General features: G+C 47.1%; 1 protein-coding gene across 3 annotated transcripts; it reads right to left on the reverse strand.

Annotated features, from left to right (window-relative positions):
- Positions 1-1,091: 1,091 nt before the first annotated feature.
- On the reverse strand, positions 1,092-14,671 carry CDCA3 (cell division cycle associated 3). 3 transcript variants are annotated; one of them, XM_074934120.1, is made up of 6 exons: positions 14,402-14,671; positions 13,646-13,825; positions 13,214-13,349; positions 12,429-12,713; positions 2,206-2,327; positions 1,092-1,547 (listed from the first exon to the last, which is right to left on the reverse strand). In XM_074934120.1, exons 2-6 carry the CDS (start codon positions 13,763-13,765, stop codon positions 1,404-1,406), a joined length of 807 nt encoding a protein of 268 aa, XP_074790221.1. In that variant the 5' UTR covers positions 13,766-13,825; positions 14,402-14,671; the 3' UTR covers positions 1,092-1,403. The 3 variants fall into 3 exon arrangements, with proteins under 3 accessions (XP_074790221.1, XP_074790213.1, XP_074790205.1); XM_074934112.1 differs by having other exon boundaries at positions 14,339-14,671; XM_074934104.1 differs by lacking the exon at positions 14,402-14,671 and adding an exon at positions 14,134-14,236.
- Between the last annotated feature and the right edge of the window lie 50 nt (positions 14,672-14,721).

Below are 14,721 nucleotides of genomic sequence, written 5' to 3' on the forward strand. Positions count from 1 at the left end.
GAGGGGAGTTTACTGCCACATCTAGGGCATCAAGGGCAGGAAAATGTTAATTTATTTTTATTTATATTCCTGTAGCTATCCCCTTCCCCTCACCCACATATGCTGTGTATTGCTCTTGCCCTTGCATTAGCCTGTAGACCACCTCAGCCCCTGCTTTCAAGACGTAACTATCATACAGGAGTTTCAGGCAAAATAAAGAGATCAAGTGAGATGCGTGTGCTGCATCATTTGAGATAGACACTGGACTAAGCTACTTCAAATGGTGCTGGGGAACACAGGGGATAATCATCTGGGAACTCCTAGGTGTCTACTGCACTCAGCTCTAGCCCCTCAATCTGAGGCAGGCCACAGAGGAGGGAGAAATCATGGGCCTCCCCCTCTCTTGGTGCCCTGGGAGGACCTATTCAGTCTCCCCCTACTTCCACCCTATGCCAAACACATGGCTGCTCCCTCTGGAATACACAAGGGGTCAAGTTGGGAGCAGGAGTTTGAGATTTGCTACAGTCAGCCACTGAAAGACTCTCAGGGAGCTGAGGATGTGGGAAGGCCCCTCCATCAAGCTCAGGAAATTCTGAGCCATCAGACACCTTCCTGGGGTCCCAGTTTGGTGTAGCTAAGAAAGGGCCTAACCACATGAGATGCCAGAGGCAGCAACAAAGCAGTTATGACCACACTTACAACAGAAACTACCATGCCAAAGAGACAACACCCAGCATGCAATGCTCAGGAGTGGAGGGGTACAACTCCCAGCATGCCATATTCTCATCCCAGAGTGAGGTACCCCCCTAGCCCCAGAACAGCTCTTAACCTTTGAAGTGAGAAGAAATATTGCATATGGGGAGCTATAGTCAAAGTAGGTGCAGCTCCCACTAGTGACTACCACTCTTAGCATGTCACAGACCCTGGCTCAAATGGCATATGCCATTGCATGCTGGAGATCAGTTTCTACTTCCCTTCAAGGTTGGGGGATTCCTCCCCTAAGAACCTAATTGTTTTGGGCCCAAGATTCAGCAACTGGACAGGCACTGGGCAAGGAGGTGACTGCTAGCCCTGGTAGGATGCAGCAAGACACTGGTGCAGCCAGATGGTCTTTAAAATGTGTTTATTTACCACATGCATGGGCTTATACATTGAGGCAGTGCAAGTGAGGTTTCAGAGACCAACAGCCACATAGCACAGAAACCTGTACCTGAAAAGAGAGATGCATAAAATTAGGGGAGAGAAAAGGAACTACTGTTCATCCTCTCCCCCTGTAAAGGTTGGGTGAGAAGAAACTACAGGCTCAGTGTGTCCCTACCCAAAAGGGCAGGATCCTTTGTCCTTAGAAGGCTCCATTCCAGAAGCATAGATAGAAGAAAGGGTTATTGTCAGGAGTCCAAAGGAAAGTTGACCCCCCAAACCCTTTAATTCTCCACCAAGCGACAACGTTGATTCTCTTTGTTCAAGTCATTCCAGGCACGGCCCCCTGATTTGAGGCTGCACCCTGGATCTGCTGCCACCTCCTTCCACTCCCTCAGGTTCTCTGACAGCGATGGGTGCCTCTTACCCTGGAGAGGAGAGAATATTACCAAGTGCAAAGGCAAGTTAGTCTGAAGTGTTCCTCTCTGGGGCTCTGGTGAGACCCTACATGGGATACTGCACCCAGCTCTAGGCCCCTCAGTCCTTTCAAGGTAGGCAGAGGTCAGAAATATGCAGGGGCCATGAGGTGAACAAACATTTTAAAATCCCTCTGGCTGCACCTACGCCTTGATACATCCCACAGGGGCTAGTAAACACCTCCTTGCCAGGGTCTGGGGAGATTTTCAAAGAGGAAGGCATACCCAGCATAGCAAAGCCATGATATGGTGACAGGTGTGAGGACCATCTGTCTGAGGAGGCTCAAACCTGGTGTGGGGGGAGAGTGGAGGCACAGCAGGTTATTTAGTGGGAGTTTAAGAGGATAAGACCAAAAAGGGAAAAGGAACTTAGAAACCAACTCTCAGCACTGAGGGGTCTGTGAGCCCGAGTCATCTCTCCAAAGGGACTGGAGCCCCATCATTTGGGAAATTAGCATCCAGGAGTTCTGGGGAATGGGCCAGGCCTGGGGTGAAACAATTCTGAACTGAGCTCATGGGGCGTTTAGAACCTGAAGGAGCTCCATCCCCACTCTGCCCCTAATGGGGTCCTAATGCCTCATCCCACAAGACTCCCACTAAGACTCCTCACCTGGCGAGGAGTGAGAGTACTTGGGGAATTGTCGTCCTGTAGGATGCTGAGGGGAGAGCGCCCAGTACCACCAGAGGCTGCCAAGACTTTGTTGCTGGCCTTGCGTCTTGTGGGTTTGCCCCCTGGAGAGAAAGAAAGACGCAATCAATAGCAGCTGCAATTCAGTTAGAGGTTCAGCAATTTTATAGTCCCTTCTGCCCTTTATGATAATCTAGTCTGACCTCCTGCATAGCACAGGCCAGAGAATTTCAGCTAGTGACTTCTGCACCACCCAATGCCTTGTGAGTAAACTAGAGCATCTTATTTAAAAAGAGCTCAATCCTGTTTTAAAGGCTCAGATCCACCCCACACAGAGGTAAACTGGTCCAATGGCTCCCTAATCTCACTGTCATCTCTGACATCCTTTGTTACTCTCCCCACCTGAGGGCGATGGGGTCCCTCTGCCCTGTCATTGCCATGTGCTAGAGCTTCTCCCCCTGCTCATAAGCAAGGACACAGGTCCTGCCTCACACAGAGGAAACTCCTCTCCAAACTGCGCTCCCATATTACAGCCCCTTCACCTCTCACCCGTAGACATTCCCTTGAGCAAACTGCCATCTCTGGCTGAGGCACACCACAAACTGTGCCCCTCAACCCAGTAGCAGTTGGTTAACCTTACCAGTTAAATGCGCTTCACTTAAAACAAGCAATGCTTTTTATCATGCATCTTTCTCCTTCTCTCCTACATAAGAACAGCCATACTGGGTCAGACCAAAGGCCCATCTAGCCCAATATTCTATCTTCCAACAGTGGCCAATGCCAGATGCCCCAGAGGAACTGAAGATAACAGGCAATCATTGAGTGATCCATCCTCTGTCGCCCATTCCCAGCTTCTGGCAAACAGAGGCTAGGGACACCATCCTTGTCCATCCTCACTAGTAGCCATTGATGGACCTAACCTCCAGGAACTTATCTAGTTCCGTTTTTAGCCCTGTTATAGTCTTGGCCTTCACAACATCCTCTGGCAAAGAGTTCCACAGGTTAACTGTGTGTGGTGTGAAAAAAAATACTTCCTTTTGTTTGTTTTAAACCTGCTGCCTATTAATTTCATTTGGTGACCCCTAGTTCTTGTGTTATGAGTAAATAACACTTCCTTATTTACTTTCTCCACATCAGTCAAGATCTTATAGACCTCTATTATATCCTCCTTTAGTCTCTTTTCCAAGAGGAAAAGTCCCAATCTTATTAATCCCTCCTCATATGGCAGCCGTTCCATATCCCTAATCATTTTTGTTGCCCTTTTTTGAACCTTTTCCAATTCCGATCTCTCTTTTTTGAGATGGGGCAACCACATCTGCACAAAGTATTTGAGATGTGGGCGTACCATGGATTTATACAGAGGCAATATGATATTTTCTGTCTTCTTATCTATCCCTTTATTAATGTTTCCCAACATTCTGTTAGCCTTTTTGACTGCCGCTGCACATTGAGTGGATATTTTCAGAGAACTATCCACAATGACTCTAAGATCTCTTTCTTGATTGGTCTCTTTCTTGATCTCTTTCAGCTAATTTAGACCCTATCATTTTATATGTATAGTTGGGATTATGTTTTCCAATGTGCATTATTTTGCATTTATCAATATTAAATTTCATCTGCCATTTTGTTGCCCAGTCACACAGTTTTGTTAATTTCCTTTGTAGCACTTCGCAGTCTGCTTTGGACTGAAGTCTAGTATCTTGATTAGTTTTGCAAATTTTGCCACCTCACTGTTTACCACTTTTTCCAGATCATTTATGAATATATTGAATAGGACTGGGTCCAGTACAGACTCTTGGGGGACACCACTATTTACCTCTCTCCATTTTGAAAACTGACCATTTATTTCTACCCTTTGTTTCTTATCTTTTAACCAGTTACTAATCCATGAGACGACCTTCCCTCTTATTCCATGACATCTTACTTTGTTTAAGAGCCTTTGGTGAGGGACCTTGTCAAAGGCTTTCTGAAAATTTAAGTACATTATATCCACTGGATCCCCTTGTCCACATGCTTGTTGACCCCCTCAAAGAATTCTAGTAGATTAGTAAAGGGAAATCATGCCTCACAAAAACCATGTTGACTCCTCCCCAACAAATTATGTTCATCTAGGTGTCTGACAATTTTGTTTTTTACTATCCAGTAACTCCTCACTTAATGTTGTAGTTATGTTTCTGAAAAATGCGATGTTAAGTGAAACGATGTTAAGCAAATCCAATTTCCCCATAAGAATTAATGTAAATGGTGCGGGGGGGGGGAATTGGGTTAGGTTCCAGGGAATTTTTTTTTCCCCCCACCAGATAAAAGACTATTTATATTTTTATATATATATACATATATATAAACACACTAACTATACGTTTTAAACAAACAATTTAATACTATACACAGCAATGATGATTATGAAGCTTGGTTGAGGTGGTGGAGCCAGAGGGTGGAAGAGGGTGAGATATTTCCCAGGGAATGCCTTACTGCTAAATGATGAATAGCACTCGACTGAGCCCTCAATGGTTAACACATTGTTGTTGTTAATGTAGCCTCACACTCTACAAGGCAGCACAAATGGAGGGAGGGGAGACAGCATGGCAAACAGAGACACACACCCTATGAGAGGCTCATAGATTCATAGACTTTAAGGTCAGAAGGGACTATTATGATAGTCTAGTCTGACCTCCTACACACCGCAGGCCACAGAATCTCACCCACCCACCCCTGTAACAAACCCCTGAACTATGTCTGAGCTACTGAAGTCCTCAACTCGTAATTTAAAGACTTCAAGGTGCAGAGAATCCTTCAACAAGTGACCCATGCCCCACGCTGCAGAGGAAGGCGAAAAACCCCCAGGGCCTCTGCCAGTCTGCCCTGGAGGAAAATTCCTTCCCAGCCGCAAATATGGCGATCAGCTAAACCCTGAGCATGTGGGTAAGACTCACCAGCCAGACACCCAGGAAAGAATTCTCTGTAGTAACTCAGATCCCACCTATCTAGTGTCCCATCACAGGCAATTGGGCATATTTACCACTAAGTCAAAAATTGCCAAAATTAGGCTATTAGTTTATCCTATCACACCATCCCCTCCATAAACTTATCAAGCTTAGTCTTGAAGCCAGATAAGTCTTTTGCCTCCTCTGCTCCCCTTGGAAGGCTATTCTAGAACTTCACTCCTCTGATGGTTAGAAACCTTCATCTAATTTCAAGTCTAAACTTCCTGATGGCCAGCTTATATCCATTTGTTCTTGTGTCCACATTGGTACTGAGCTTAAATAATTCCTCTCCCTCCCTGGTATTTATCCCTTTGGTATATTTATATAGAGCAATCATATCTCCCCTCAGCCTTCTTTTGGTTAGGCTAAACAAGCCAAGCTCTTTGAGTCTCCTTTCATAGGACAGGTTTCAGAGTAGCAGCCGTATTAGTCTGTATCCGCAAAAAGAACAGGAGTACTTGTGGCACTTTAGAGACTAACAAATTATTTGAGCATAAGCTTTCATGGGCTGCAGCCCACTTCATCAGATACATAGAATGGAACGTATAGTAAGAAGATATATACATACAGAGAACATGAAAAGGTGGAAGTAACTGTAAGAGGCTAATTAATTAAAGATGAGCTATTATCAACAGGAGAAAAAAAAAACTTTTGTAGTGATAATCAAGATGGCCCATTTAGACAGTTGACAAGAAGGTGTGAGGATACTTAACATGGGGAAATAGATTCAATATGTGTAATGACCCAGCCACTCCCAGTCTCTATTCAAACCCAAGTTAATGGTATCTAGTTCGCATATTAATGCAAGCTCAGCAGTTTCTCGTTGGAGTCTGTTTTTAAAGCTTTTCTGTTGCAAAATTGCCACCTTTAACTTTGTTACTGAGTGACCAGAGAGGTTGAAGTGTTCTCCTACCGGTTTTTGAATGTTATGATTCCTGAGGTCAGATTTGCGTCCATTTATTCTTTTGCGTAGAGACTGTCCGGTTTGGCCAATGTATATGGCAGAGGGTCATTACTGGCACATGATGGCATATATCACATTGGTAGATGTGCAGGTACATGAGCCCCTGATGCATGGCTAATGTGATTAGGTCCTAGGATGTCACTTGAATAAATATGTGGACAGAGTTGGCATCAGGCTTTGTTGTTCCTGGGTTAGTTGTTTTTGTTGTGTGGTTGCTGGAGAGTACTTGCTTCAGGTTGCAGGGGCTGTCTGTAAGCGAGGACTAGTCTGTCTCCCAAGATCTGTGAGAGTGAGGGATCATTTTTCAGGATAGGTTGTAGATCTTTGATGATGCGTTGGAGAGGTTTTAGTTGGGGGCTGAAGGTGACAGCTAGTGGCGTTCTATTATTTTCTTTGTTGGGCCTGTCCTGTAGTAGGTGACTTCTGGGTACTCTTCTGGCTCTGTCAATCTGTTTCCTCACCTCAGCAGGTGGGTACTGTAGTTTTAAGAATGCTTGATAGAGATCTTGTAGGTGTTTTGTCTCTGTCTGAGGGGTTGGAGCAAATGCGGTTGTATCTTAGAGCTTGTCTGTAGACAATGGATCGTGTGGTGTGTCCTGGATGGAAGCTGGAGGCATGGAGATAAGTATAGCGGTCAGTAGGTTTCCGGTATAGGGTGGTGTTTATGTGACCATCGCTTATTAGCACAGTAGCATCAAGGAAAAGGACCGTTTGTGTGGATTGGTTTAGGCTGAGGTTGATGGTGGGATGGAAATTTATGAAAAAGATTCCTTGAGGAATGCCACCATGATTTCAACAGACAGCTATTCCATTCCTCGGATCATCCTAGTAGCCCTTCTCTGTACCTGTTCCAGTTTGAATTCATCCTTCTTAAACATGGGAGACCAGAACTGCACACAATATTCCAGATGAGGTCTCATCAGTGCCTTGTATAATGGTACTAACACCTCCTTATCTCTACTGGAAATACCTCGCCTGATGCATCCCAAGACCGCATTAGCTTTTTTCACAGCCATATCACATTGGCAGCTCATAGTCATCCTGTGATCAACCAGTACTCCGAGGTCCTTCTCCTCCTCTCTGTTACTTCCAAGTGATGCGCCCCCAGTTTATAACAAAAATTCTTGTTATTAATCCCTAAATGCATGACCTTTCACTTTTCACTATTAAATTTCATCCTATTACTATTACTCCAGTTTACAAGGTCATCCAGATCTTCTTGTATGATATCCCGGTCCCTCTCTGTATTGGCAATACCTCCCAGCTTCGTGTCATCTGCAAACTTTATTAGCACATTCCCACTTTTTGTGCCAAGGTCAGTAATAAAAAGAATAAATAAGATTGGTCCCAAAACCAATCCCTGAGGAACTCTACTAGTAACCTCCTTCCAGCCTGGCAGTTCACCTTTCAGTATGACCCGTTGTAGTCTCCTCTTTAACCAGTTCCTTATCCACCTTTCAATTTTCATATTGATCCCCATCTTTTCCAATTTAGCTAATAATTCCCCCTGTGGAACTGTATCAAATGCCTTACTGAAATTGAAGTAAATCCACTGAGTTTCCTTTGTCAAAAAAAATCTGTTACCTTCTCAAAGAAGGAGATCAGGTTGGTTTGGCACGATCTACCTTTTGTAAAACCATGTTGTATTTTGTTCCAATTACCATTGATCTCAATGTCCTTAACTTCTTTCTCCTTCAAGAATTTTTCCAAGACCTTGCATACTACAGATGTCAAACTAATAGACCTGTAGTTATCCGGATCACTTTTTTTCCTTTCTTAAAAATAGGAACGATGTTAACAATTCTCCAGTCATACGTTACAACCCTTGAGTTTACAGATTCATAACAAATTCTTGCTAATGGGCTTGCAATTTCATGTGCCAGTTCCTTTAATATTCTTGGATGAATATTATCTGGGCCCCCTGATTTAGTCCCATTAAGCTGTTCGAGTTTGGCTTCTACCTCGGATGTGGTAATATCTACCTCCATATCTCATTCCAATTGTCAGCCTACCATTATCCCTAAGCTCCTCATTAAAGACTGAGGCAAAGTATTTGTTTAGATATTGGGCCATGCCTAAATTATCCTTAATCTCTACTCCATCCTCAGTGTTTAGCAGTCCCACTTCTTCTTTCTTTGGTTCCATAGCCATATAAATAAGAAGAAAACTTTTACTATTGGTTTTAGTTCCCTTTGCAAGGTCCAACTCTACATGGATTTTGGGCCTCTCTCACTTTATCCCTACATGTTCTGACCTCAATAAGGTAGCTTTCCTTGCTGATCCCTCCCATCTTCCACTCCTTGTAGGCTTTCTGCTTTTTCTTAAATCACCTCTCCAAGATGCTTGCTCATCCAGCTTGGTCTACAACTCCTGCCTATAAGTTTTTTCCCCTTTCTTGGGATGCAGGCTTTGGATAGTTTCTGCAACCTTGACTTGAAGTAATTCCAGGCCTCCTCCGCCTTTAGATCCATAAATTCTTCAGTCCAATCCACTTCCCTAACTAAATTTCCTTAATTTTTTAACATTAGCCCTTTTGAAATCAAAAACCCTAATCACAGATTTATTTTTGTTTATCCTTCCATTTAGTTTGAACTGAATTAGCTCATGATCACTCGAACCAAGGTTGTCCCCTACAACCATTTCTATGAGATCCTCACTGCTCACCAAAATGCTCGCCAAATCTAAAATGGCATCCCCTCTTGTTTGTTCAGCAACAACTTGGTGAAGGAGTCCATCAGCTATCGCATCCAGGAAAATCTGAGCCCTATTATGGTTACTAGCACTTGTCCTCCAGTCTGTATCTGGGAAGTTAAAGTCTCCCATGATCACACAATTCCCATTAGTATTTACTTCATTAAAAACATTAAAGAGGTCTCTATCCATACCCAAACTGGATCCCAGCGGTCTATAGCACACCCCAAGCACTATCCCAGGAGAGGCTCTAGTAGCTTTCTTCTCCACTGTGATTTTTGCCCAGACAGACACTGTCTTATCCATTCCATCACTTATTTCTTTGCAGTCTACCTCATCATTGATATACAATGCTACTCCACCACCTTTGCCTTTATTTCTGTCTTTCCTAAACAGCACATACCCTTCAATACCTGTACTCCAGTCATGACTACTATTCCACCGTTTTCTGTTTACCCCTATATCTGGTTTCACTTCCTGCACCAATAGCTCTAGTTCCTCCATTTTGTTACCTAGGCTCCTCGCATTAGTGTACAAACATCTTAATTTTTGCTGTTTGTCTTCTCTCACATTCTTTACCCTATTAGGCACAGGCATTCTACTGCCAGTATCACCTATTAGACTGGTATCTACACTACCCTTCCTCCTTATGTCCATTCTCCTACCCATGGCTGTATCCTTTCTTATTTCATTTTCTTCCCTCTCAATGTTAAAATCCGGCGTGGAGATTACCTGGACCTCTCCCAACCATCTCCCCCAGATTCCTAGTTTAAAGTTCTCTGAATCAGTTGTGCCAGACTCCATCCTAGAAGTCTATTTCCCTCCCTACTCAGGTGAAGTCCATCCCGAGAGAACAGTCCTCTGTCCATGAATGCTTCCCAGTGGCCAAACATCCCAAAGCCCGCCTTATAGCACCACTGCCTGAGCCATCTGTTGATCATCATAATCTTGTCACACCTTTGTTGCCCTTCTCTAGGAACAGGCAGAATCCCACTGAAGATCACCTGAGCCTCGATTTCCTTAAGTGTCTTCCCCAGTCTGGCATAGTCTCCCTTGATACGTTTCAGTGAGAATCTAGTCGTATCATTTGTTCCCACATGAAGGACAATCAGTGGATTCTTTCCCGTTAGGATCCTCTTCAGCCTCAGGTCCACATCCCGTATCTTAGCACCTGGCAGACAGCACACCCTTCTGTTCTTTGGATCAGCTCTGGTTACAGGCCTGTCTATTCTTCTCAGTAAGGAGTCCCCAATCACGTAGTCCTGCCTTTTCCTGGTGATGGTGCGATTCTGTGGTCTATCCCCTGTTCCCTCTGGCTGCAAGTCCTCTCAATTCCTATTGTCCCTTGCAATTCTCTGCAACCCATCCCGTATCCTCCTGGGGCTCATTTTTGGTGTTGTTATCTCTATTGACTCTTCCCGTCTTCCTATAGGACTAGCTGCTCTTTTCTTCCTTGCCGTCTCACCTTCAGTGACCACCTGCTGTGCCCCTTCTTCATTTTCCAACTCCGCAAACCTGTTCCTGAGCTCTATTTCTCCTTCACTAGCCCGTCTTTTCCTCTGCCTGGTTCTCTTAGTCACATGTTTCCACTGTCCACTTTCCTCACCCAGCAGTCTCCCCTCAGAGTTCTTCTTGGTCCTGCTTCCATCTGCAAGTCTGAGCTTTTCCCTTCAGCCTCTCATGTCTTTGCTCCATTATCCGCTCGAACCCCCTTCTAAACTCGACCAGAGTTTCCACCTGCATCTCCAATCCTCGGATCTTTTCTTCCATCGGCTCTATTAGGTGGCACTTCATGCAGATGAAACTTTTTTCAGGTACCCCCTCCAGGATCATGTACATGCCACTACTTCCACATCCAGTCATCCTCATTGTGTCTTCCACTGCTTGGGTCACCACCACTGCTGCCTCTGTATCTGTCATAGCCTTCTCACTTAAGTCCTGTTAGACCGGGAAACACAAACCAAACCACCACCACCCAAGCAAAACAAACCCCCAACGAGCACCAAAACACTGCCAGACCACCACACACTCCCTTCACTAGCCTGTCTGTTCCTCTGCCTGGCTCTCTTAGTCTTCCCCACAAACTCCCCTTGCAAACTCTCACTCAAACTCCCCTGTTTACAGCTGTTTGCTGGCTCCTGTGCGAGAGAGAGAGAGAGATGCGCATTGCCCCTTTAAGTGCGCTGATCCCACTCTAAGTACATTGCCTTTTTAAGTAGATCAGCAAGTTGAGACAACAGCTGCTGCCAGCAAGCTTCCTCCATCCTGAGCCCTGTGCGTAAGCATGCGGGCTCAGGAGGGAGGGGGACACACTGACCTTAGCCCCCCTTTCCCCAACACAGCAACCAGGAGAAGCTCCAAGGCAGAAGTCAGGAGCAGCACGTGGCAGTAGTGGGAGGGATAGCTGAACTGCCGGTAATTGATAGCCTGCTGGGCGGCTGCCGCATAGGGAACTTGGGGGAGCTGATGGGGGCTGCTGGTCCACCCTGGTTCCAAGCCCCCACCAGCTAGCTCCAACAGGCTGCTTTTTCTGCAAGCAGTGAACAAAGCAGGCGGCTGTCAAACAACGTTATAAGGGAGCATTTCGCAACTTTAAATGAGCATGTTCTCTAATTGATCAACAACATAACAACGTTAACTGGGACAACGTTAAGTGAGGAGTTACTGTAGTTTCAACCAGTTTACCCAGCACTGAAGCCAGGCTTACGCCCCTGTAATTACCAGGATCACCTCTGGAGCCCTTTTAAAAAATTGGCGTTACATCAGCTATCCTCAAGTCATTTGGAACAAAAGCTGATTTAAATGATAGGTTACAAGCCACAGTTAGTAGTTCTGCAATTTCACAATTAAGTTCCCTAAGAACTCTTGGATGAATACAATCTGGTCCTGATGACTTAACAGCCAATTAAAACATAACAGAGAGGGGCAGGCAGGGAATTAACAGCATGGGGCTGGTGGTGGGGAAAGGAGACAGTAGATGTGCTTCATCTGGAATATAAAGGGGTGGAAGGAAGCAGGGGTAGGGTGATGAAGACAGCAACCGGTGTCTGTAGGGCAGGGTGAGATGCACAAAACTGTTATGGAGAAGCAAACCAGAATGGCTCTGGGGATGTGGCTGGTGTGGGTGGGGGAGCTGGGTCCTGAACCCATCTGTCTGTCCACATTTTCTCCCCTTTCAGAACTAGACTAGGACCCTAGGGTTTTCCACTCTTACACCTCTACAAGACTGCACAATTCCAGCTGAACCTTAAACTCATTTCCTTGCCCACATACTCCCTGTGTCCCTCACAGCCTGCAAGAGGGGGCCAATGCTGCTGCTTTCTAGGATTAACTCACTTTTCCTGAGGACACATGCAAACACACTACTCCCCATTATGACCTTTGAGGGAGATCCCTCTCACTTGTTCTAGACACCCTCTCACCCCACACTGACACCCTCTCCACATCCTGGCCCCTCTCACCTCCTTAATCATATCCTCCATTGGGTGACCACAACAGAGGCCCCTGTCAGTTCCCCAGAACGTCCAATCCCCACACCAGGGGAGGCCCCAAACCCATACACTTACCTGAGGTGCGGGGTGAGTCAGTGAAGTGAGCTGGTCTCATTACAGGCTGAGCACAAGTGTTGGAAGGTGGCTGCTTCTCCTCAGCCCACACTGGGATCTTTTCCTGAGACGCATCCCTGGCAGAGCCTTCCCCCCGAGGGTTCTTTCCATTTGTCTCCTCCTCTGGAGCACAGGCAGCTCCAAGATTTGGTCCCTGGTCTAATGGCTCCTCCAGCAGTGACTCCTGCTCCATGGTCTCTGCCCCAAAGGCCTCACTGAGCTGCTTCACCAAACAATTTATGGTGTCTGGGGAGAAGGTGAGGATAAGACACCTTATCAGGCCCGGGGGAGGGGGCAAGACCCCACCTGAGTTAGTGTACTCAGCTCTGGACCCTTCAATCTCAGAAAGGTAGTGACAAACTGAAGTGTGCTCAGAGAAGAATTAAGAAATGCTCAGGGAGCCAGAGTGGTGAAATTCTGGTGGGAGACTTCAATAGTTAAGTTCACCCAGCTCAACAGAGCCAAGAATAAAGAAGATAAAACAAGAATCACCTGTAAATATCTAGAGGGCACAAAACCTGAGGGAATTGTGGTGGTTAGGAGGCAGTGTGTGAACAGGGTACACTGAACCAGGGAAAGGAGCTCAGGAACCATCCCCAGTCCTGAAGGATCTGGGAGTCTGGGGAGCGGTCTCCATAAGGGAAAGGCCCAGATCCCCCAAAAAATGGACTGAAGACAATGATTCTGCCCGAAACCCTGATCTGCCCATATGACAAGCCACATTCCAAAAGAAAACATATACTTACCAGCCATCACAGCCTTCATAGGGGTGCGTGAGATACCGAGGGTTGGCGATCGAGGGTCCCAACTCTGGCTCTGTTCAGCTGCCGTCACCGCTTCCTTGGGCTCAGCCAAGGGGCTTCTCTGAGGGGAGCTCTCCACCTGAGAAAGAGATGGAGTCGGGCACAAATGGACATAGCTCAGGCACTCTGACCAGAGCAGGGAGACAGATGCACAGTGGGCAAAGACAAAGCAGAACTGTGATGTTCAGATCCTTCTCAGATGAGAAGCAGAGGACTAGACAGGCCCACTGGTCTGGGTGAGACATACTGAGTGAGAGGGTCTGATTTGCAGGGGTAGGGAGGGGAAGGACTGGGTAAGGACACCAGACTGGACAGTCCTGTTTTTAGTCTGACTGGGGCTGGCATAGGCAGGATGAACCTGTGATCGCCTCTTACCTCAATGGGGGTCCTCAGGATCCCAGGTGTGGGGGACCGGGGGTCGCTGACGTGTGCCAGGTGCTGGTTGAGGAAGGGTTTCGAAGTGGGTGTAGCTGGGAAGCTCTCAGCAGCCCCCATGGCTGCTGGCAGCAGGAGCGGCGAGTCCTCCACGCCAGAGTCCGCCTTCAGCTGGGAGCCCTGAGGAAAATGGAAATGCTGCGGAGTTAACCACAGGTACTGCCCGCGGCAGCGACCCACCGACCCCTCCGCTGCTAAGCAGGGGAGCTGGAGGAGGCCCTCCGCCTGCTCAGGTGCTGGGCAGGGCTGGCTTCGCGCATCTCCCTTCACCACTCTGCGGCAGGGACGCCGGGCAGCAGCGCCCGGGCCTGACCCCGTAAGCCCCCCACCCCGCTAGCGCACACAGCCCGGGAACGGCTGACACTCCGCCGGCAGCTCCCCCGCGACTCTCCAGCCCCAGCGCGCGAGAAGCGCCCGCCTAGCCTCACCTCGGGCCCAACCTCCGCCGCGATTCAAATCTCCCGCCCTCGCCGCGCCCCCATTGGCCCGCCCAGCCAGCCGTCTGTCTGTCTGTCAGTCTGTCTACCACTCCCTCCCTGGCCAAGGTGGAGCACTCCCGCCCCAATATACACCAGGCGTCCTATGACGTGCGCTCATTAGCCAATCTCCGTGCCAATCACTCCGTAATCCCACCTCTTAACCTCCTATTAGGGGACAGCCAAACCCTTAGCGCAACATCATTCATAAAGACCGAACCTCCTCCCTCTCTGTTGCCTAGGCGCTGGAGTTTAATTTTTTCCCCAATCTGATTGGCTATTTCCTGGCCTTGCACTTTATCATCTTCTATTGGCGGGGTCGTCAGGCTTCCGTGGCTCATTGGCTTTCCCTCATTTGACAGTTATGGCTGTCCAACTCCCAGCGACTCCGCCCCAAGGGACTCTTGCGCTTGCATTGGCTGGAGGTTTAGACGTCTCTACCAGATTGTCCCAGGAGCCTGTCCGTATACAAAGGGCAATTTTGATAGGGCGAGCAGGGCAGGCTTTGGAGCGAAGGGGCGGAGCGTTAACGGTAGCTCC

This window comes from Natator depressus, chromosome 1, assembly GCF_965152275.1.
Source record: "Natator depressus isolate rNatDep1 chromosome 1, rNatDep2.hap1, whole genome shotgun sequence".
NCBI lineage: Eukaryota > Metazoa > Chordata > Testudines > Cheloniidae > Natator > Natator depressus.